Source organism: Osmerus mordax, chromosome 20 (assembly GCF_038355195.1).
Source record: "Osmerus mordax isolate fOsmMor3 chromosome 20, fOsmMor3.pri, whole genome shotgun sequence".
NCBI lineage: Eukaryota > Metazoa > Chordata > Actinopteri > Osmeriformes > Osmeridae > Osmerus > Osmerus mordax.
The window spans coordinates 3,533,598-3,556,668 of record NC_090069.1 but is presented as its reverse complement, the minus strand read 5'-3'; the positions used below and the strand labels follow the sequence as shown (position 1 = coordinate 3,556,668).

The 23,071-nt window shown below is 49.5% G+C and overlaps 1 protein-coding gene across 1 annotated transcript in view; it reads right to left on the bottom strand.

Moving 5' to 3' along the window:
• The window catches only part of mmp17a (matrix metallopeptidase 17a), a 45,825-nt gene that overhangs the window by 2,069 nt on the left and 20,685 nt on the right, over positions 1-23,071 (bottom strand). Inside the window, 8 exon segments of the mRNA XM_067258300.1 lie at positions 1,161-1,418; positions 1,958-2,110; positions 3,148-3,230; positions 4,674-4,776; positions 5,641-5,817; positions 9,976-10,262; positions 19,041-19,176; positions 19,352-19,484. Of these exon segments, the coding sequence (XP_067114401.1) occupies positions 1,161-1,418; positions 1,958-2,110; positions 3,148-3,230; positions 4,674-4,776; positions 5,641-5,817; positions 9,976-10,262; positions 19,041-19,176; positions 19,352-19,484 (1,330 nt within the window).

Sequence of the window (23,071 nt, the reverse complement as noted above, 5' to 3'; positions counted from 1 at the left end):
TCCAGGTGTATATCTGTGTGTGTGTGTCTGTGTGCTGGTGTGTTTCCCCCCTCGGGGGGCTGCAGGGCTATGTGGGGACTGTCGCTTTTGCGCTTGGCCCTTTACTCACACACACATCAAACAACTTGGAGCAAGACCTCTGGAGCTGGCACACACACTGAGAGGAACACCTGGTAGGGAGCGCTCACACACACTGCTACGGGGGGGAAGAGAGAGAACGGCTTCCGCACACACTGCATCTAACTGGGCCAATGTGTGTGTGCAAGTGAGTGTGTGTGTGTGTGTGTGTGTGACTATCTGTGCATGTCGGTGCCTTGCGAGTGTGCCTGTGGAGTTTGAGAACTGTGTGGACGTGCGTGCGGCTAATTCCGGCGACGGAACGCGGTGTAAAGAGACAGCAGTGCTAGTTTCATGTGAATGTGCTCGGTGTGATACGACTCGTGTTTCCTATTTACTCATGTCTAAGCCGCTGAGTGTGAGCACCAATCAGTTGGTTCCCTAGCAGACAAAAGCCTTGTGCTGCTAATGGCCTGGGATACAGCAAAAAATCTTCCCGCTTTAAGACCTAAGAATTAGCTGGAGCGTAATGCGCTAGCAGCATGAGATTTTTACACACTAACACACACACACGCTTGCATGTGCTCTCACACACACACACGCACAAATGTGCCTGTGTGCACATTTGTGGACTGCAGGGGCATTTGTGCACATTTGTGCACATACATTACATGTTATGTCAGTATCAGGTTTATGATTGAGTATCATCCAGACTGCGAATATGATTGAGTGTCCTGTGCTCCACCCTGCTGTAAGTGTTGTGGAAACAATCAGGGGTTTCTCAAGTGCTTGTCATAATCAGTAGATCAGCTCAAGCCTTATTATCTGTTCACGTCTTCTGTCTCATTATGAATTCACATATATTTACATTCACATTTAGTCATTTAGCAGACGCTCTTATCCAGAGCGACTTACAGAAAGTACAGGGACATTCCCCTCGAGGCAAGTAGGGTTAAGTGCCTTGCCCAAGGACACAACGTCAGTTGGCACAGCCGAGAATCGAACCAGCAACCTTCGGATTACTAGCCCAATTCCCTAACCGCTCAGCCACCTGACTCCCTATATATACGTTCCTACATTTGTTCTCGTCCACCCACACTCACCATCAGACCACCGCATGGCATCGTCCAAGTTGGGAGGGACCCCCTTCCACAGCAGGCTGTCTTTAGGGTAGCCCAGGTCCATTCGCCGCAAATGGTCGTCATAGCGCCAGTAGCGGCTGTCTTTGAAGAAGTAGGTTTTGTCGTTGTGGAGCCACACGAACGCCGCGTCCACGCCCTCCAACGGCAGGCCGAAGTCGCTGATTGGCCGAGGGTAACCCTCCTCCACGTTGTTGTCCTTGAACACCCAGTACTTAAGACCTGTGGCCATGGAAACACTGTCAGTCAATGTGACGAGAACAACTTTATTGATTCCCAGTCCCACGACATGAGCACTGCCAAAACTATACCCTGAGGGGAAATCACCAGACCAGTGTTTCTGAGAGGAATTCTTTGTAATAACACTGTTCCTTTGATCTGTTTTCTAAAAAACTAAACTGGCAGTTTGACTGAACAGCGTGACTTGTTGTCCTTGCTATTGAGCTGCAGACGTCTGCCCTTCGTCATCCACATAGAAAATTGTCAAAGGACCTACCAAGGTTTTCTGTACACGCCTGATTCTTTATAGTGTTTGTCTCTGAATTCTCATCTCTTTAACCTTCATCAGAAACATATTTCTCCTGAAGAACTCCTGAGTCCCTTGCTAATCTCCCATTTCACACACACACTCTCTCTCTCTCTCTCTCTCTCTCTCTCTCTCTCTCTCTCTCTCTCTCTCTCTCTCTCTCTCTCTCTCTCTCTCTCTCTCACACTCACTCACTCACTCACAAACACACACACCGACACAGGCACACACACACCTTTGAAGAAGACTATCTTGTGGTCGCCGGGTCTCTCGTAGACGGCATCGACGCTGTCCAGGTTGGCGGGCAGGCCCCTCCAGAAGCGATGGATGTGGGCGGGGCGAAGAGACACCAGGTGCTTCTCCCGAGTCAGACGCCAGAAGTACTTCCCTGAGGAGAGGAGAGAGAGAGAGAAAGGGAGAGGGAGGGAAAGAGAGAGAGAGAGAGAGAGAGAGAGAGGGAGAGGGAGAGGGGGAAAGAGAGAGAGAGGGAGAGGGAGAGGGGGAAAGAGAGAGGGAAAGAGAGCTCGAGGTCAGCTGACGTGGGCGTCTGCTCGCGGCGTAGGATCGCCGCAAGCAGGATGAACGAGCGTTTGACGTGTGCGATGGATGATAGTCCTTTGGGGCACTGCAAACTCCTCAGCTCGGGCCTCTCCCACTCCTCGTCCTTGCTCACCTCTTACTCTTTCTCTCTCCGGTTGACAATTATAGATTAGGTAAGACTTTCGTAAACCTTCACTCTGCAACATGTTGATTTGATTCATTTGCAATGTCAATAAATATGCATTTCATTTCACTTTACTTTGACCATATTTGCTCTGATTTAACTCAGTTTAACAGCATATTTGGTTAATATTGACACACATGTTCAGTTTACCCCTCCTCCTTTAAACATAGGGGAACAGTTTTGGTTGTTGGGCCAATATACAACCCCCTACAGATGTGCTTGCATCTGCATGCTGTGTGTTTATATGTATTACTTACATAAGTGTGTTTGTTTCCACTGTTGTGAGAACACAAAGCCCTACAGGGCAGAGGTGCACATGCCTGTTCTGCATCGTGTTGCGTTCAGGTGCTCAGCTTTCTGCCAAGCTGTGTCTGGTAAGGGTCATTCTAGTCAGCCACTCTGTGCTCCACTGCTTCGGTCTGACGCTGTGACTGAGATTTTCAGGTTTTGATGCCCCGAATCATCCCACAGGCTGGGGGGGGGGTCGGGGGGGGGGGGGGTGAACTGGCAAATATTCCCCCAAATATTTACCCAATTAAAATCATGCAGAGCTAAAGTCTGTCGCTCCAGGACGAGAAGGAACCAGACCAGAATGTGGGAACTTTCCGGTCCCGGGAGGAGCTTGTTATGGAGAGTGTGAAGGAGTGTGTGGAGCCCTTCCCCCATTCTTTCCGACCCGTCTCACACTGGGTCCACGGTACCTTTGAATAAGAAGGCCTCCCCTCGTATCTGGGCCACGGCATCAAAGTGGCTGCTGCACCGGTCCGGGACGTCTCTGCCTGGCCTGCGAGCCGAGTGAAAGAGGAGATAAGGAGGAGAACAGAGGGAGTGAAAGAGGAGATAAGGAGGAGAACAGAGGGAGTGAAAGAGGAGATAAGGAGGAGAACAGAGGATGTGAAAGAGGAGATAAGGAGGAGAACAGAGGGAGTGAAAGAGGAGATAAGGAGGAGAACAGAGGGAGTGAAAGAGGAGATAAGGAGGAGAACAGAGGGAGTGAAAGAGGAGATAAGGAGGAGAACAGAGGGAGTGAAAGAGGAGATAAGGAGGAGAACAGAGGGAGTGAAAGAGGAGATAAGGAGGAGAACAGAGGGAGTGAAAGAGGAGATAAGGAGGAGAACAGAGGGAGTGAAAGAGGAGATAAGGAGGAGAACAGAGGGAATGAAAGAGGAGATAAGGAGGAGAACAGAGGGAATGAAAGAGGAGATAAGGAGAACAGAGGGAGTGAAAGAGGGCAAACAGTTGGTAGGACACAGACAAGAAAAAGTCAGAAATCCCTTTGACAGAACGAGAACGACTTCTTTGACCCGCCCGCGTCCCACCTTGCTACAGCGCCCGTGTGAAACCGCCCACGACCTTCGGTAGCACTCACGGCCGACCCGTTTATGTCCGTCCCGGCCAAGCGCTCACGCGTAAGCGTTTGGGAGCGCGCGTTCGGTTGCCGACCGCCGTCGGCCCGGAACGTCAGCGGGGATACGATCGCCCCGGCACATATGCCGTCCTCGCCCGTGTTATCCCCCTGCTTAATGACTGATTTAAGCCCCTGACACGTTGGCCATGCTAATGACGAGGCAATTACCACAACAGGGCCGCTTCTGTGTGCGCTCACTTGCCCTGCTCCTTATTAACAAAGCTCTCTATTCAGGCCTTATTAACACCGAGCAAGCTGAGAGAGGACTATATTAGTGACCTTTGTCGGGCAAAATCAACCTTCCCCGCACATCACCCGTCGAGAAATAACGCACGCAGAAAAGTCCAAAAGAAAAAGATGCACAAAAAAATTCTAAGAAACGAGGTGCCAAACAGACGAAAGAGACAAGGGGAGAAGAGCACAAACTATCCACTTGGCGCTCGTCAAGTATCAAGAATCTATAACGTGTTGACACTTGGCTGGAGTGGTGTGTGTTTACTCTTGAGACAGTAGGGGCTGACAACGCCTGCTTTGGTACTCCACGCACGCAAACAGAGCTGTACCGTGCCGTGACTGGGGAGCAAGGTGAAATAAGAACTGCTGCAATCTCTGAGTCACCGTGATGTCCACACTGACTGACCCGACGCACAGATCAGGAGATACGTTCGAAGGAGAGCCACTAAAAGAGAATGTGTATCTCTGTGTTTGTGTGTGTGTGTGTGTGTCAGTGGTAAAGGCAAAGGAAAACAAAAAAGCTTTTGTGAATAATGTTGTACTTGCTTGTGCTTGTTTGTGTGTGTGTGTGTGTGTGCCACTTACGGGACGGTGGATCTGTTCTCCGGAAGGTCCAGTAGAACCGGAGGTTCTGCGGTCTGGGAAGGGTCACCAGGCCGAGCAGTGTGGGACACTGAATCTCTAACACCTGGGGGGGGGGCACCAAAATGTCAAAGGTCAGGTCATCTGGTGTGGCAGGGATACGATCTCCATGGTTTTCTACATCTAGGGCTCACCTCGCTTGCTCTCTCCTGCTTTTCCCTTGCGTCATTCCTCACTTCCTGTCATCTTCTCTCTCTCCCGCCCTCACTTTACCTTTCCAAACCAACACCTCCAGCCCTACCACCCCTCCAACTCCGACCCTGCCGCCTCTTCAACCCCTCTGTCCTCGCTTCTCCCTCCCTCTCTTCTCTCAGTAACATGTCGCACGGTGATAAGCGGGTCGTACACGACAGGCACGGCCAATTAAAACCTTCGCCTTGCTCCTGCTCCAAGCAGACGGTCCATCCAAATCAATAATTCACGCTTTACCAAACTAATCTATTCCGCTTCCGGCACGGGAGCCAAGGGCTCCTTCCTCGCTGAAGGATGAACTTCCCTGTCCCTCCAGAACGTCTGGGTGATTACGGGAGACAAAGAGTGGAGCGTGGGATTGCAGGGTAGCCTGGGTGTGAAGATAGGAATGAATGCATACCTCTGCGATTTTCTCCCTGTGTTGTGTGCGTGTGCGCGCGTTTGCGTGTGAGTGGTTGGCTGGCGGGCTGCCAGAGGGGTTGATCTGTGTGTTTAGCAGGGTGGGCGTGCGAGAGGCGGGGGCACTGGGGGTATGGAGGGATAGATAACGGAGAGGTGTCGAGAGGAGTGGAGGGAAGGGGGGGAGGGAGGGTTGAGAAGTCAAGGGGCGAGGCAGCAGCGGAGAGAGCAAGAGAACGGGGGAGGATGAGTTCGAACCGATGGTAAGACAGAAAGTGATCGCAGAGGTGACGTTCGGACGCTCGGCTGTGGTGCCTACCGTAGAGTTGCCACACCCGGACCTTGTCCTCGTAGGGGAGGTCGTACTTGAGGGGGTCGCCCACGGGACCCTGGTAGTACGGCCTCATGATGGATTCCATAGCCGAGGTGTGAGCCAAGCCGATGGCGTGGCCGAACTCGTGGACCGCCACCGCAAACAGGTCCATCCCATGGGAGTCTGCGAGGGGGCAGAGAGAGGTGAGCAATGAGTGTGGTATTGAGATGAACAAAACGTCCAATTATAACACACAATGTGCAACAACCCAAAAAAAAAGGCCAATATCAGTCGACAACAAAACAGAAACTCAAGTGAGTTATCCAGGCTGATGCTTTAAAAAATTCAATTTCAATATTTACCCCATAGACATTCATTACCAAGTTTCAACATCCGCTAAGCCTTCCAAACCTTGAATGGTTTGATTCAAATCAATTATGCTTGTTTGATTGTTATAACAAACCCAGGCTTGTATTTGCCAAAGCCTTGAAAACAACTAAATTGTCCGTGTCCACTTTGACTCCTCTTCAGTTGCATTCACGGAGGACAAACAGAGAAACACAGAAGCCTGACGCACTCTCAGGCACACAGCTCCCAGACCTAGTTAGGGCCAGACCTGTCTCTCAAACTGGAAGGGCGGAGAGATAGAATTGTAGTCCTCTATCCCTAGGGAGGCCTACTTCCCCTGCCAGGTTTGATAGGGAGGTGTCGGCAAACAACAAAGTCTCCACGTTTGGCTTCGCTGAGCAAAACTAAGTATGGTGACCTGCGGCTACAGTTAGAGTTTTCGATTAGGGTTAGCTCGCTAGCATGGCGCAGAGGGTTAGCAAGCCACAGCCGGCTGCAGCTTTCCCTGGTTGGCAGTTGCGATCTGGCTCCGAGCTAGATTGGCTACATCTCGGCAATGCCCGTAGCGTCATGCTCAGAAGATGACCAAGAAGGTAGAGGTAATGAACATCTGTGTCGTCATGGCAACCCAGAGCAGCGTACGGCACGTCGTCTGCAGGTGCACGGTGGAAGAGAGAGAGAGAGGGGGGGGGGGGGGGGGGAGGAAGTGGAATGAACTTGCCCTTGGTTACCCTCTGTGTTTAATGGCTGTGGTTATATGAACGAGTGCCTGTGCCCACAGTTAGACCAGGGTCCACACGGGGGATGTGGCTGATGGAGGATCCATTAAGTTACTTCGGAAGAGGACACCCCTGCTGTTAAAAGATGCCTGTTGGGCCTGACCCCAGCAGGGGGTCGAGAAGAGAGAGAGAGAGAGAGAGAGAGAGAGAGAGAGAGAGAGAGAGAGAGAGAGAGAGAGAGAAAGAGAGAGAGAGAGAGAGAGAGAGAGAGAGAAAGAGAGAAAGAGAGAAAGAGAGAGAGAGATGGATGGGAAATAATTGAGATCGGGCATTGACAAAAAAAGGGGAGGGAGAGAGAGCGTGAATGTGTTTAAGTGCAGGCCAGATGGAAATTGTGAGGAGAACTGTACTGCTGCCAGGAGCATGCTGGGCAGGGTGGGTGTAAGGTATATGAGTGTGGAGGATGCTAACTTGGAGCTAGCTCGCCTTCTAGGACCCTTCTGTAAGAGCTCTACTGTGCTCTACCCTAAACCGAGTCGGAGTCATGATCAAGACTAGAGTGTAGCGAGGCCGAGACCAGAGCCTCACATCTCCTTCATTGGGGTGAGGGTGCAGGGGGAGACTGTTAACTGTTAACTTTGGGAGAGGTGCAGCTCGCTTCCTTCGAAAGGAATCAATTCCCTCTGAGAACTGAGAGTTATGTTTCTAACCTTTACGTGTGACATGTAGGCCTACAGATAAGAGATCTCCTGGAATCTCGTCAAACCTTAAGCCGCCTCTGATACGGTTTAGGGGACATGACTTGGCTAGTCAAGGCTAGCATGCTCCCTGTTTTGCGGCTAGCGTTCAGCCTGTTTGCGGCTAGCATGCAGCCTGTTTGTTCCTAGTGTGCAGCCTGTTTTGACCAGATACTCATAAACTCCCCATGCTATGAGGGACAGCGTTGGGAGACTAATGACTGACAGCTTGTTAATGAGGATGATAATGGAGCGTAGTAATTCCTCCTTCTACCCTATCATTCTCCACTCCTTCTCTCCTCTCACTCGTCTCTCTCTCCTTCCTGCTGCATTAATTTCTCTTTCTCACACACGCACACAAACAAACAAACTGACACGCACACACACAAGCACTCACACACAGACTGCAGCCGGATTGTGTATGTCATCAAAAACACACCTGCTTAATGAGACTTTTGTTTCAGCCACGATAATCAGTCTGCATTAGCGAGCAACCGGCGGAGAGATGATTAATAAAAGCAATCTGTGCACTGTCAAAGCAACAACAGCCATCCCCGGGGTCCCACTTATGTGACCCCTAGAGCCTGTCCACCCCATTGGATGCCTCCCCTGTCAATCAAACACCATGGAGCAGTTACGCTCTCTCCAATTTGCTAGCAACGCTTCTACTGCCCAGTTTGAATTATATGCCAAATGTTCACTTTCGTAGCTAACTCTCAGAGGATGAAAGTTATAAGGTACTGCCAAGAAGAATATACTTGGATGTGTTTCCAGGGAATGGTTGAGGGGGGGGGGGGGTAAAGTGAAAGCAATTACTCAAGCTCGTATTCCTTTGATGAAGTCTATCCTTCTTAAGAAGATTAGTGTTCTGAAATATGCTGAACAGTCAACAATTCCTTTTCTCTGTTTTGTCCTCCTTCCCGACCTTACAACTCGACAATGATTATCTGATTGTTAGAAAGTTGCAGAGACAACAACCTTGGTTCAACACCATCTAGACATAATTGGGCCAGGTCCTAATTTGCCCTAAAGCTAGCTGCCTCAAACCCTGCAGTCTTACAAGATTAGAGCCCTGGTGTTAGGCCAACGTCGAGGCAGTTACCACGGCGTGACCGCAATTCGGACCACACCTGACATCCAGCGCATGTTCACCCTGACCCGTCCTCAGACCGAACCCAGGCCATTCTCTTTGCCACAACCTCACGGTAAGTCGGGACCGCGTCATTAAACAGTACAGCGCTGTTACTATATCCTAAGAGAAGCCCAAGCCTCTTTCTGGCGACAGAGTTGTTTGTGGCGTCTCTCAGGCAGGCCGCGAGACGCGGGTGTCGACCTGACAGACTGTGACGCCGCCAAATTGAGTGTTGTTTAATGAAGCCGCTTCCCCCGCGCCTCAGTGATTCACGTCTGCCACCAGAGAGCAGAAACAAGCGGCGACAACAAACACCCGCAAACAAAGAACCATTAAGACTCCCTGTTCGAACCAAACTAACGGAGGAGGGAGCAAATACCAGCTAGCTCGACGGCGACCGGCCCCTTAATTATGGTCTGCAGTTAATTAGCTGTTTATCTTCGTCATCATCCTTGTCGTCAGCCTCCTCCGCGTCGCCCCCCCGCGCGCTTCATGATTGCAAATTCTCCTCCTCTCATCCCTTTTTGCCTCGTCCCTAAACACCCCCAACCTCTCCTCATCAGTTTCCGAGGGGAAACCGCTTTGGCGCGGCGGGTAGCTTTTCTTTTTTTCTTTCTTTTGAAAACTCCCCCTGTGCCCCACTTCGCTGAGGTCCTCCCTCGACCCCCTCCGACCCTGATTGACCCCCCCTCCCCACAGCCCCCCTACTGTGACCCACCGGCCAGGCCCCCGTGTAAACAGCTGCTGCCAGCCCCCTCTTCTTCTCCGCCCTCTGGTCCTCCTGTGGTCTGGTCTGGTCTGGAGTGATCCCTAATTGGAGCATACTGAGCTTCTGTCCAGGAACATATGGGCCTGAGCCTCCTCTGGACAGAGGGTGGGGGGAGGGGGGTGGTGGGGGGTCCAGCAGGCCCCAGCGCAGGCTCACCAGCTGGGTCAATCTGTATCCCACAACATCCCCCCCTCCCTTCCCCATTCCTCATCCACACCTCAGCCTCCTGGGCCTCGTCCCAGCAGGATGGATGATGTTTCTATCTCTCCTTGTCAGACAGATCCTAAGAGGCCCGAAGGCAGGGGGGGCCTCAAGTGATTAGACATATCTCGAGCATCTCGCACGTCCCTTCACCCCCCCTCCCTCCCCCCTCCCCCATCAGTCTCTCACGACGGACGGGAGAAGAGAAAGGAAAGAGAGAAAGGGAAGGAACGGGGGGGGGGGCAGTTGATCAGCTGGTCGAGTTAATGATTAATGAGCGCATCTGTGGGGGGGTCCGGCTAGACCTGCTGTCTGACGGACCCAACCTAGATTCCACCGAAACCAATAACACGTGTGAATGAACACCACACACACACACGCAAAAGTACCGAGGCACACACACACGTCTGGCATCGTCTTTCATCGCTCTCTAACCTGGTGATCTGAAGGTCCAGGCCTCCTCATCGTCGAAGTGGGTGTCCCCGGCCGTGAACCTCTCCCCGGGGAAGAAAGCGTGGGCCACCGTGCCCCCCGGGCCGTCGAACGGGTAGCCGTCGTTGTGATCGGCCTTGGTGAAGTCGATCTGGATGTCGGCGTCGCTGCCCGCCACCTCGTGGAAGTTGAGGGGGGCGATGTCGCTCCAGACCTTGAGGGCGTAGTACATGAGGGCCCGCACAGTGTCCCTGCCCAGCAGGGCAGACTCCTTGGGGAATGTCCTCACTCTGGGGGAGGAGGGGAGAGAGGGCAGGGGAGGAGTATAGTAGAGGAGAGGAGAGGAGAGGAGAGGAGAGGAGAGGAGAGGAGAGGAGAGGAGAGGAGAGGAGAGGAGAGGAGAGGAGAGGAGAGGAGAGGAGAGAAGAGAAGAGAAGAGGAGAGGAGAGGAGAGGAGAGGAGAGGAGAGGAGAGGAGAGAAGAGAAGAGAAGAGAAGAGAAGAGAAGAGAAGAGAAGAGGAGAGGAGAGGAGAGGAGAGGAGAGGAGAGAACAGAAGGAGAGGGGAGGACAGAAAAGGAAAAACCAGAAAGCAGAAAAGAAAGGGGAAAACGAAAAATGAGAAAAAAGAAGGGAGAGGACAAAAGCGAGAGAGGGGAGCGGGTGAACCAAAGAGGGCGAAAGGAGAAAAAAGAAGAAGGGAGACGAGGAGGGAGGAGAAGAGAGGAGGAAGGAGAGGTCAGAATTAGAACTACAGTTCCCACAGAGCCCGGTAGCAGCCACTGATCGTTAAGAGTTTGTTAGCTGATGGCAGATTGCTTGTGTACTCGCAGCTCTGCTCCCCTGTTTGCAGACTTCCAGGGATTGTATCTGCTTTCCATTTCATGGCTAGGTGAGCCCTCGCAGCAGAACAAAGATTGACCACCCCACTGGAATGCCCTTGTACGTGTCCAAACTGAACTTCGGAGAAAGATCGCAAAATGAGAATTGCTTCGAGCTTACTCTAACACCCTAACAGTCTCTCTCTCGCTCTCTTTCTCCTCTCTTTCCCTCTGTCTTTCCTTTTCCCCTTCTCTCCTCTTCTTCCCGTCTCCCTCTTTCCCCTAATGGTATAATACTTCAGATGGATTGCCTCAAAAGTAGGCTGTCGTGTTCACTCAGTCGCTCTGTCTGTCTCCTCGGAGTAGACCCCAGCTCCAGTTTGAGTGTTTGGGAGGTGTGCCCCTCAAACACACCCTAAACCCTCTACTGCCAGGGCTGTCGGAACAGTCTACCCGTGGTTGCCAGGGACTGGGCTGCGGATCGATAGAAATTTAATATCAAGTTGACCTGTTAAAACCGAGGCCCACTAGGTGTCCTGTGAGATATCTTCCCTTGCCCTTCCCACTGTGTCCAGACTGTTACATTCCCCCAGCTCTTATAACACACCCGCAAGTGCATCACTGTGGGTGCAAGGGCGCTGGTAGCGTAGCAACACGACTGTTAGTCAAGGTTGCAATGTAAATCCTCCACAGTCCTCAGCCCATTCACATGCTCAGTAGAGGTAATGCCAGGGTCAAGTGTGTGCGTGCGTGTTTTCGGTGTGCTCACATTGATCGTGTGTGTATGCGTGCGTGTGTGCGCGGTGAGGCGGAGTGTGTGTCGGCGGGGACCGTGGGTGAGAACAGTGGTCCAAGGTCGGAAGAAGGTTCTGCATTACAAATGAGCTCTGAGCTCCGCTTTACCCACTGCCTGTCTGGCCAGTTACATGAAAAACACCTCGCCCATGATGACCTTGCTGTACCTGCCTGTGAGGGTAGAATCCCAACACGCACACACACACACACACACACAGATGCAACTCACACACACACACACACACACAGAGACTACACACGCAAACGCTGAACATACGCACACATATGCTCCACATGCGGCAACAGCGTGCCAACATCCTTCGAAACACGAGATGATCCAGGAACAGTCCTGGCTGGATGGGATTTTCTCAGCATTTCATCATGTCGTTGTGTAACTGGAGCCATGTCAGATAAAAAATACAGATTTATCCACACCCACATCGATGTTGCGTGAGTCTTGTTCAAGCGAGCACGACATGATTAAACTGAGGGGAGACTAAAGCTGGATTCGGTGGAACGGCGAGACAATGACGTTGATCTGACAACATGCAGCGTTTTGCGTGCGGGCGGCGGAGAGACCTTAACACATGTGTAGCTGTCCGCTGTGACTCCCGCTTCTCTCAGTCACCCTCCTGTGACTGATACGCCTTCACACTCACGTTACACCCTCACACTCACCATTCCTACTGTGACTGTTACAGCCTCACTCTCGTGTTACACCCTCACTCTCGTGTTACACCTTCACTCTCGTGTTACACCCTCACTCTCGTGTTACACCCTCACTCTCATCTTACACCCTCACTCTCACAGCTCCAGAAGAGATCTGTATCTAACCACTACATGTGACATCCCTGCAGGCCAAGACACATTAGCGGGAAGAATAGCTAGTATGTGTCCGTGTGTGTGGGTGTGTGTGGAGGTGTGTGTGTGATGACCATTATCATCATTATCTCCCATAGAACCAGAATAGACCTGCATTAAGGTGGATAAGGTCATTAGCTAGCCACAGCTGATACCACCAGCTATTCTACCATCCCACTTAATTAGGCCATGCCAGGCTGACCCAGCAGTGAAAACCTTCATTTGATGGATGACTAAGTGCAGCCTGACCATTAGGTAGGTGGACGGCACAAGCAGGTCCCTGACCTGCAGCAGAAACACAGTGAAACAGCCACCGGCAACTCCTCTGACCCCAGTCTCTGCCAGAGTTGACTTTTCATTAACAAGTCCAGTCACATACTGATTCCCATAGTCGTACTGAAGGAGTCAGATTAAGAGCGAGCTGGAAAATTCATGGAACACTCAAACTCATTTGTGGTTTTTCCTCTTTAATTTCCTACTTAAATCTCTCAGCAGGAATCCTACACCATGGTTCAGTGGCCCCAATACAATTTGAGTTTTTACCGACGCAAGCTTCACAGACATTCTTTTCAAAGAGTAAACCGCAAAGACAAACATAACATAAAAAAGATACTCATGTATGTGTATGCGCACACACACACAAATACACACACAAACAATGTACACTCTTGGCTAAAATGAAAAGGCTTAGCATTAGCCTCTCTGCGCTCGGATTGCAACAGGTCTTCTGTGCTCCTCTCAGGGATTTCAGCCAGATTTTTCAAATGGTCCCGATCTACATTTACATTTAGTCATTTAGCAGACGCTCTTATCCAGAGCGACTTACAGTAAGTACAGGGACATTCCCCCGAGGCAAGTAGGGTGAAGTGCCTTGCCCAAGGACACAACGCCAGTTGGCATGACCGGGAATCAAACTGGCAACCTTCGGATTACTAGCCCGATTCCCTCACCGCTCAGGACACCACCTGATCTACCTCCCCCTGACTGGGAGAGAGACACTCCAATTACAGTCACACCTCAGCGACCACTGGCAAACAGACTGCTGGGACAATGACACACACTGGGTGTGTGGGTAATTCAAAGCCAGCAAGAAGTCACCGTGCAGAGCTGGGATTTCCTGTATTGTGTCCTTCAGGAGAACAGTTCCAAAATGCTCGCAGTCAGGGGTCGGCGTGAGAACAGAATGCATGGCGCTTGGCGTGACAAAAATGAACGGGGGGGAAAAAACTGTGATTTGTTCCGGAGTTCCTAACGATTGCACTTTTAGATTGGGTTGCGTGAGGTGTGTTGACCAGGACGGTGTCTGTCCTCGCCCGTGTTTACCTCTAGTCACGTGGAGCTTGGGGGTTCATTAGAGCGGGGGGGGGGGGGGGGGGGGGGGGGGACACAGAAGCTCTGTTGTTGTCCCTTCTCCACTACCTTCTCTGGTCTGCTCCTCTCTTGTCTAGTGTCCTTCTATCTGCTCTGTTTTGATGCTCTGCACCTCTCTGCTACTCTCTGCTCCTCTCCTCTCTGCTCCTCTCTACTTCTCTACTCTCTGCTCCCCTCCTCTCCGCTCTACTCTGCTAGTCTCCTTACTCCGCTCCTCTCTGCTCTGCTGCTCTCCTCTCTGCTCCTCTCCTTCACTCCTCTCCGCACCCCTCTGCTATATTACTCTCCTCTCTCCTCCTCTCTTCCTCTGCTCCTCTCCTCTCCTTCTCTCCTCTCCGCACCCCTCCGCTCCTCTCCTCTCTGCTCCTCTCCTCTCTCCTCCTCTCTCCCTCTCCTTCTCTCCTCTCTGTTCCCCTGCTCTCCTAACGGGTTGGTTGATTAATCTGACTGCTAACGAGCAGAGACTGTCTGCTGAGTGATAATGGGCTAACAGTGTTTGATGAACTGTGCTGAGTCTGTCTGTGTGTGTGTGTGTGTGTGTCTGTGTGTGTGCCTGAGAACGTGTGTCCACACAGTGGGGCCTGAGGTGTGTGTGCCTGCGTGTCTGTACGTCTGCGCTCGAGCATGAGCACGATCATGTGATCATCATGTGCAGAGGAGAGAAGGAGAGCCGGCCATGTGTATTTGCGTGAGAGATTGCGAGTCGCAATGAGGACTCTCTGACTCCTCTGCCTGACTAATGCTCGAGGTGTCTCAGGTTCACATACTAACAGCTGGGCCTGCCAATCCTTGATCTAACCAGCCAATTAATCTTCACCTCAACGATAATCTCCCCTATCATATGACTGGACACATTTGACTTGGACCAATTTCGGACCTATTGTAGCATCTCACACATTGCCCAAAGGCCAGTCCCAAGTCTGAAGACATCCAGGATTCGTTAACCCTTTTATAGTCCCATGCGGTGCGGTCTAATAGGGGGAGTTTGGGTAATCTGGGACATTTTTTGCATGCATTTTCGGGCACTAGTTAATCGGAGATTCCCGATTAACTAGTGCCCTGACCCTTTCTGTGACACCACACCAATCACCTTTTGTGATTTCAGTCACACAACATCCATGCTAAACCTAGAGTCCAAGTTATGTGGACTAAACATTGTCATAGCAGGGAAGAAAACGTTCTGTGGTTTAGGTGTCCCACATTACCCAATGTCCCAGATTACCCGAATTCACCCGACCAACTGGGCTACGAAGTCAGTCATTTCAACCCAAATATGACTAGTGTCATGGAATGAAAACAGTAGTTTCGAAAAACACGAGACAAGGCTCCGGCTTGTCTGCAAGTCTTCTTCTCAAATTAGCTGAATGCTTTGGAACTGGCTCGGAGGTGTTGTTGTGGTATCGATCCTGAGAATGTTCCTGATGGAGTGGTCTCGCCCCCTGGAGAGGAACCGTCAGTATCTCCTGTCTGGCTAGCAGAATAGCCCTGAAAAATAGCAGTCCGTCTGTTCAACTACAGCAGAAACTGGACCTGCTACTCCCTGTTCCAAGCCCTGTCTTCCTCTCTCGTCTCATGCATACAGCCCGTGCTCCTTTGGGTGTACATGTGCACGGCGTGTCAATGACTGTGTGTTATTCCGAGCCGCAGTCAATCTGACCCCCCCCCACACACACACACACACTCTTCACATCTCTCCCGGGAGCCCTGTGCTCCAGCTCCAGACTCCGACCACAACCTCTCTCGAACAAACCATTAGACAGGGCCGTCGCCGAGGTTGACCTCTGACCCCTCCCACCGGGGTCGGTTAAGGCCGGGGGGGCCGTCGCTCTGCAACGATGCCAGAGCCGACAGGAGACAAATCGATCAAGGAAGCAGCGCAGTAAGAGATCCTCCCCCCCTCCCCCTCCCTTCATCTGGATTTAAAACCGTCTCCCCTGCAGACGGTTGCCAGGAGACTTCTTCTGGGTTTCACACTCCCTCGCAGGGTAGCGTTCATTTCCGTCATCGAAGGGAGTGAACGCAACAGACTACCCAGAGTGTCATTCATAAAACATGACCGCCTCTGTTATTTCACCATCTGTATTAATAGAGACAAACACCCCCCCCCCCTCCCCCCTCCATATCCTAAAGCGGCGAGCTATGCCGATTGTACGAGTCAGAGAAGGTGTGAATATTAACCCCCCCCCCCTGCCGGACGGTCAAACTCATCAGAACTGAGCAGGACATGGAGAAGACCGACACGAGATGCGCCGCCCGTAGATGAGTGAGGAAGGGGGGGGGGGGGGGGTAAGGGGAGGCTTAGGGTGGGGGGAGGGGGCAGGCGGAACCCCCATCCATCGCACGCCGACTCCACCCCCGTACAGTAACATGCGCACAGCCTCAATCCCGCAAAAAATGCATCTCCCCCCTCTCTTCTCCTCGCGGACGAGCCTCATAGCGTGTGTAAATTACCATGAAGACGAGCCAGATGCTCTCTCTCTCTCTCTCTCTCTCTCTCTCTCACACTCTCTCTCTCTCGCTATATCTCTCTCTCCACCAGCCCTATGCCGGGCTCCATCTACGTCCTGGACAGATGTCGAAAGCTGCCGTATCCTCCTTCCAACGCCGTCGTCCCACTCTCAAACCATCGCCCCTACGCCCCCGTCACCCGCATGCCCTTGTGAACTCCAACACATCTCTTTACGGTCTAACCGGTGTAAACAGAGCAATTCCTGTGTAGTATCTCAGGCCAACCAACCCAGCTCACCCTGCCCTGACCCTACACACCCATCCATCAGGGGAAAAACATCAACAGCAGCAGCAGCGCTAGTCTGTAAACACTGGCAGCATGTCCCTGGGCGGACCTCACGTATGTAATAGGACAGCTGTTTGTGTACTGTGCAACTAAATATACGTCGTCTTTCCAGAGTGTACACATTATAAGTGGATCCAGCCTATTCGGATTGGGCAGTGCGCTTCATTTAGTACACGTCAGGCAGACAGGGACCGCAAGGCCCTACGTAGTGTGGTCCGTTCTGCTGAGTTCATCATCGGCAGGAAGCTCGCAGCCCTACAGGACACCACACAAGAGGCCTCAGGAAAGCAGGCAGGATTTTAAGAGACTGTTACCACCCATCCTTCAGTCTTTTTACCTTGTTGCCTTCTGGCAGGCGATACCGAAGCATTGGGTCGCGCACATGCAGACTGGACAACAGTTTCTATCCAAGGCCATCAGGCTTCTGAATGGACATTGATATGGACATTGATTCACTTCATACTAGTCACTTTACACACTGTCACTTTCAGCTACTGGTTGCACTATCAGTAATATTGTACTTCACTTTGTTTAGAATAGGTTTATAGGGTTAGCAATAGGTTAATATGTGTATTTAGGGTTTAGTATATTGTATTATTTATATTTATCTGTATATTTAGGAGGTTTACTTATTTACAGTAAGCTTAGCATAGATGTAATTTATGTTCTGTGTACTTATATGTTATGTTATGCCAGGTGCTTGTGTTGTCTTGTCTTAAGAATTTCATTGCCCAGTCTGACCTTGTGTTGTTCTGTGCATATGACAATAAAAGACTTGAACTTGAATGTCTGAAGCATCCTTTTCTGTGTGCTGTGGTGTACTAGTATGTAGTGTTTGGATGTAGTAGGGTAGTGTGAGGGTGTAGTGGGGTAGTGTGTTGGTATAGTGGGGTAGTGTGTGTTGGTGTAGTGGGGTAGTGTGCAGGTGTAGTGGGGTAGTGTGTGTTGGTGTAGTGTGGTAGTGTGTGGGTGTAGTGGGGTAGTGTGCGGGTGTATTGGGGTAGTGTGTTGGTGTAGTGGGGTAGTGTGTTGGTGTAGTGGGGTAGTGTGTTGGTGTAGTGGGGTAGTGTGTGTTGGTGTAGTGTGGTAGTGTGTTGGTGTAGTGTGGTAGTGTGTTGGTGTAGTGGGGTAGTGTGTTAGTGTAGTGGGGTAGTGTGCGGGTGTAGTAGGGTAGTGTGTTGGTGTAGTGGGGTAGTGTGCGGGTGTAGTGGGGTAGTGTGTTGGTGTAGTGGGGTAGTGTGCGGGTGTAGTGGGGTAGTGTGTTGGTGTCGTGGGGTAGTGTGCTGGTGTAGTGGGGTAGTGTGTTGGTGTAGTGGGGTAGTGTGTTGGTGTCGTGGGGTAGTGTGCTGGTGTAGTGGGGTAGTGTGTTGGTGTAGTGGGGTAGTGTGCTGGTGTAGTGGGGTAGTGTGTTGGTGTAGTGGGGTAGTGTGTAGGTGTAGTGGGGTAGTGTGTTGGTGTAGTGGGGTAGTGTGTTGGTGTAGTGGGGTAGTGTGCAGGTGTAGTGGGGTAGTGTGTTGGTGTAGTGGGGTAGTGTGTTGGTGTAGTGGGGTAGTGTGCAGGTGTAGTGGGGTAGTGTGTTGGTGTAGTGGGGTAGTGTGCGGGTGTAGTGGGGTAGTGTGTTGGTGTCGTGGGGTAGTGTGCTGGTGTAGTGGGGTAGTGTGTTGGTGTAGTGGGGTAGTGTGTTGGTGTCGTGGGGTAGTGTGCTGGTGTAGTGGGGTAGTGTGTTGGTGTAGTGGGGTAGTGTGCTGGTGTAGTGGGGTAGTGTGTTGGTGTAGTGGGGTAGTGTGTAGGTGTAGTGGGGTAGTGTGTTGGTGTAGTGGGGTAGTGTGTTGGTGTAGTGGGGTAGTGTGTTGGTGTAGTGGGGTAGTGTGCAGGTGTAGTGGGGTAGTGTGTTGGTGTAGTGGGGTAGTGTGTTGGTGTAGTGGGGTAGTGTGCAGGTGTAGTGGGGTAGTGTGTTGGTGTAGTGGGGTAGTGTGCGGGTGTAGTGGGGTAGTGTGTTGGTGTAGTGGGGTAGTGTGCGGGTGTAGTGGGGTAGTGTGTTGGTGTAGTGGGGTAGTGTGTTGGTGTAGTGGGGTAGTGTGCGGGTGTAGTGGGGTAGTGTGTTGGTGTAGTGGGGTAGTGTGTTGGTGTAGTGGGGTAGTGTGCGGGTGTAGTGGGGTAGTGTGTTGGTGTAGTGGGGTAGTGTGCGGGTGTAGTGGGGTAGTGTGCGGGTGTAGTGGGGTAGTGTGCTGGTGTAGTGGGGTAGTGTGTTGGTGTAGTGGGGTAGTGTGCGGGTGTAGTGGGGTAGTGTGCGGGTGTAGTGGGGTAGTGTGCTGGTGTAGTGGGGTAGTGTGTTGGTGTAGTGGGGTAGTGTGCTGGTGTAGTGGGGTAGTGTGTTGGTGTAGTGGGGTAGTGTGTTGGTGTAGTGGGGTAGTGTGCGGGGCTGTACCTCCAGGACAGGTGTCTCTTGTTCCACTTGTTCTGGGGGGCTAGGCCACGCCTCCTGCGGCCCGCTGTCAACTCGGACTCTGATAGGTCGGGCAGGGAGCAGCGGGGGGTTTTCATTAGCCCAAGGGTGGCTGGGTCTGAACACACACACACACACACACACACACACACACACACAGCGTACATGCACATAAGCACACACACATATACACACATACACAGACCATTATACACACCGCAAATATATCAGTATACAATATCATCATGAATTATACGTCGCGTACACGCAAGCACGTTCACGCTCACACACACCTAACACCCCGGTCTCCTCCAGTCCTCCAAACTTCTGCATGGCTTTGATGGCTTTGGTCAGAGCCTCCTTGGTCTGCAGCTGTCCTGTTACAGGGTCAGGGGGTGGCAGGTACCCAAACTTACTCAGCCAATCCTGAAAGGGAACAACAGGAAGTGTTAAGGGACATTCCCATCGTTCCTGACCTCTGGAAAGTTGTGACGGTATATATAATTCCGCGGACGGGCATGTGCATTTGTTTATGAATGTGAGAAATGTCTGCGTGTACTTGCGCATGTGTGTGCGTGATGTGCGTCAGAGTCTAAGGTCGTAAACAGGCGTATCAGCGCTTGTAAACCCGGGTTTGAAATACAACGGCCTCTCCACAACACATAAACCGGACCGAGACTGTGAGTGTACCGTACGAGCCCAGGAAACGGTCTGTGCTTGAGCCTGACACGGACGCTGAGAGAGATAAATCTGCAGTGGGAGTGAATCGTCCCCTCCCGCAGTATGTGCCAGCTCTAGACTCCTCATATCACGCTCACGCCTGTTCTCCCTCATCAGCTCCATAGGCAGACAGACCTGGTCGGCTTCACATGGGGTTTTGATCGAGGCTGAGAGACCGAAATCGATGTTGGGAGACGAACACTTTCTCATTGACAGCCCACCGCAAATTCCATTAGCCAAATTGCTTTGTGCTTACGCCGCAGTCCTGCCAATGATGTGTGCTCCTTCGTCCACGGTCTCACCACGGGAGGTCAAAGCCCCACACTGGGAGACATTTCTGGATCGGTTCATGACTCATTCAGCTCATTCTGACTAATCAGAATGTTTATCTGAAAAATCAACGTCTAACTCTCTCAGTCGTTTCAACATCATGACATAATCAAACCATTAACACAAACCATTAAAATGTAATAACACACAAACTCAATTGAATAAAACTCGGTAACACTTTATAATAAGTCAACGCTTTTTGGCATTTACAAAGTGTTAACTAATAGTTAGTTAATCCTTTATAAAACATTTTGAAACATTAACAATACATTATTAAATAGTTAATAAGCTTATTATTAAATGCTATGTTAATCATTAATAAACACTGTTAAACATTATGGATTTGATTCATAATACAATTCATAAGGTGTTTGATAACTGCATTACCATACTTTATAGACAGCTTGTTAATATAGTTGCAAACCAGTAGTTTATAATCTGTTAATGGTACATGAGCTGGTATAGAAAGCATTAGCAAATGGTGAACAAACCATTTACATTACCTTTACAAAGCATGAGTAAATAACTAACAACATATTTACTTATGTCTTTAATTAATGTACGCCAAGTCGAATACATGATGTACACTAATACTTAGCAGATGTCTTAACAACTATTTTATAAACACTTACTAATGATGCAACTTGTGATTAGTAATGCAAGTTATAAAGCATTTACTAACTGTTAGTTAAGGCTTTTGTGTTATTTATTAAGGTGTTCTTGTCCATTCTCAAACCTCACATTCACAAAGGTATCATAACAACTATTTTATAAACACTTACTAATGATGCAACTTGTGATTAGTAATGCAAGTTATAAAGCATTTACTAACTGTTAGTTAAGGCTTTTGCGTGACCTAATCTAAAGTGTGAACTATCTATGCCTTATTAAACATTTATAAGTTATTTATTAAGGTATTCTTGTCCATTCTCGAACCTCACATTCACAAAGGCTGAACATACGTTTCTCAAAAGGAAACAGACACAACACAATGTGATACACAAAATTACTATTTTATTGAAGTAATGACAGGCATGTGTCTTACTAACTACAGTACTTAGCTCTACTAGCCGAGAGTGACAGCGGTCGATACGTTATAACCTCAGTTTGATATTTCCCGGCATGACCGAACGGTCGAGGTTAGTAAGTTGTTTAATATATGGCATTTTTAGCTCTTTTCATTTAAAACATGTCGTTTTGTTCAGCTCTACTCAAGTCTTCACACGGTGTGTTTCAGGTGTTAGCACCTACAGTACCTAGCAACCAATCTGAAATCTGAGCAACCAAACCTAGCAATCTGCCTAGCGCTTGTCGTTTATCTCTCTGTGTTCACACTTTTCTGCTCTTTTAGAAAGTTAAGAATTTCCTCGTCGCTGTTGATGTCTTCATTGTCATCTGGATAGTAAAACTCCTCGATCGCGCTCATTTTGAAGGTGACATCAGCGGAGGGCAATAAGAATACGTATCAGACCGCAGGTCAATGCGCGCATAGAATATAAAGACTTAATACGCGGCTGGCATGACTACCCATTAGCCAATCAGAACGCTCGTACTGTTGTTGCAATTGAACCAATATGCTGTTCTTATTGGTTCAGAAGACGTTCTCAAAAGAGTTGTTGATATGTTGCCTTGGAGATGTAGTGACGTCACCAGTACAAGTGCAGCTGATTGCTCTGACAAGATGGCGTCTGCTCCAGATTCGCCGTGTTTGATTTGGGATCTTCCCACGTATTGTTGTAGTATATAAGAAACCAAATGTTTACTCTTCGACAGGTCATCAAACGCTTTGTCGCCTCAATTTGTCAAAACGATTTGTTTGTTTGTAACCCTCGACCTACGGTCTCGGTTAACAAACGTTTAAACAAATCTCTGCTTTCAAAGGCGTTTGCAGACCTGTCGAGGAGTAGCTAAACATTTGCAGTTTATTACAGCCATTTTTTTAAAATAAAATACAGCTTTGGGTAACCAACTTTTATACCAATTCTACTGCTTCTTAATGGAAATAAAATACTATTTTATTACCCAGGTAAATAAATTAACAGCTATTTCTTCTAAAAAACAAAAACACAACATCTATAGGCCTATAGTCTTTCTATAAATGCTTAATAAGGGATAAATAGTTCACACTTTAGATTAGGTCACGCAAAAGCCTTAACTAACAGTTAGTAAATGCTTTATAACTTGCATTACTAATCAGAAGTTGCATCATTAGTAAGTCTTTATAAAATAGTTGTTAAGATATCTGCAAAGCATAGTGTACATCCTGTATTCGACTTGGCATACATTAATTAAAGACATAAGTAAATACTTTGTTAGTTATTTACTCATGCTTTATAAAGGTAATGTAAATGGTTTGTTCACCATTTGCTAATGCTTTCTATACCAGCTCATGTACCATTAACACCTTTTAAACTACTGGTTTGCAACTATATTAACAAGCTGTCTATAAAGTATGATAATGCAGTTATCAAACACCTTATGAATTGTATTATTAATAAAATACATAATTTTTAACAGTGTTTATTAATGATCAACATAGTGTTTAATAATAAGCTTATTAACTATTTTAAAAAGTATTGTTAATGTTTCAAAATGTTTTATAAAGGATTAACTAACTATTAGTTAACACTTTGTAAATGCCAAAAAGCGTTGACTTATTATAAAGTGTTACCTAAAACTCTTTTTAAATAAAGTACAACATTCGTTTTGGAGCACATGACTTCACTCTTCAGATGTAGAAGAGATTTAGAGAGAAAGAAAGAGAGAGAGAGGACACGAAGGAAGGTTGTTAAAAATCTCAAATCAAAAAGTGCAAAAAGAGATCATCGTGCGAGTTCCTGGAAGTGTTGATGCTGCTAGCCGCCGCTCGACACAGTTAGCAGCTAGCGACTTGTCATGCTAGCAGAATGTTGTCACCCCCTCTGTGTTGTCACACCTTCAGAAGGCCACTGATGCTCGCTGAC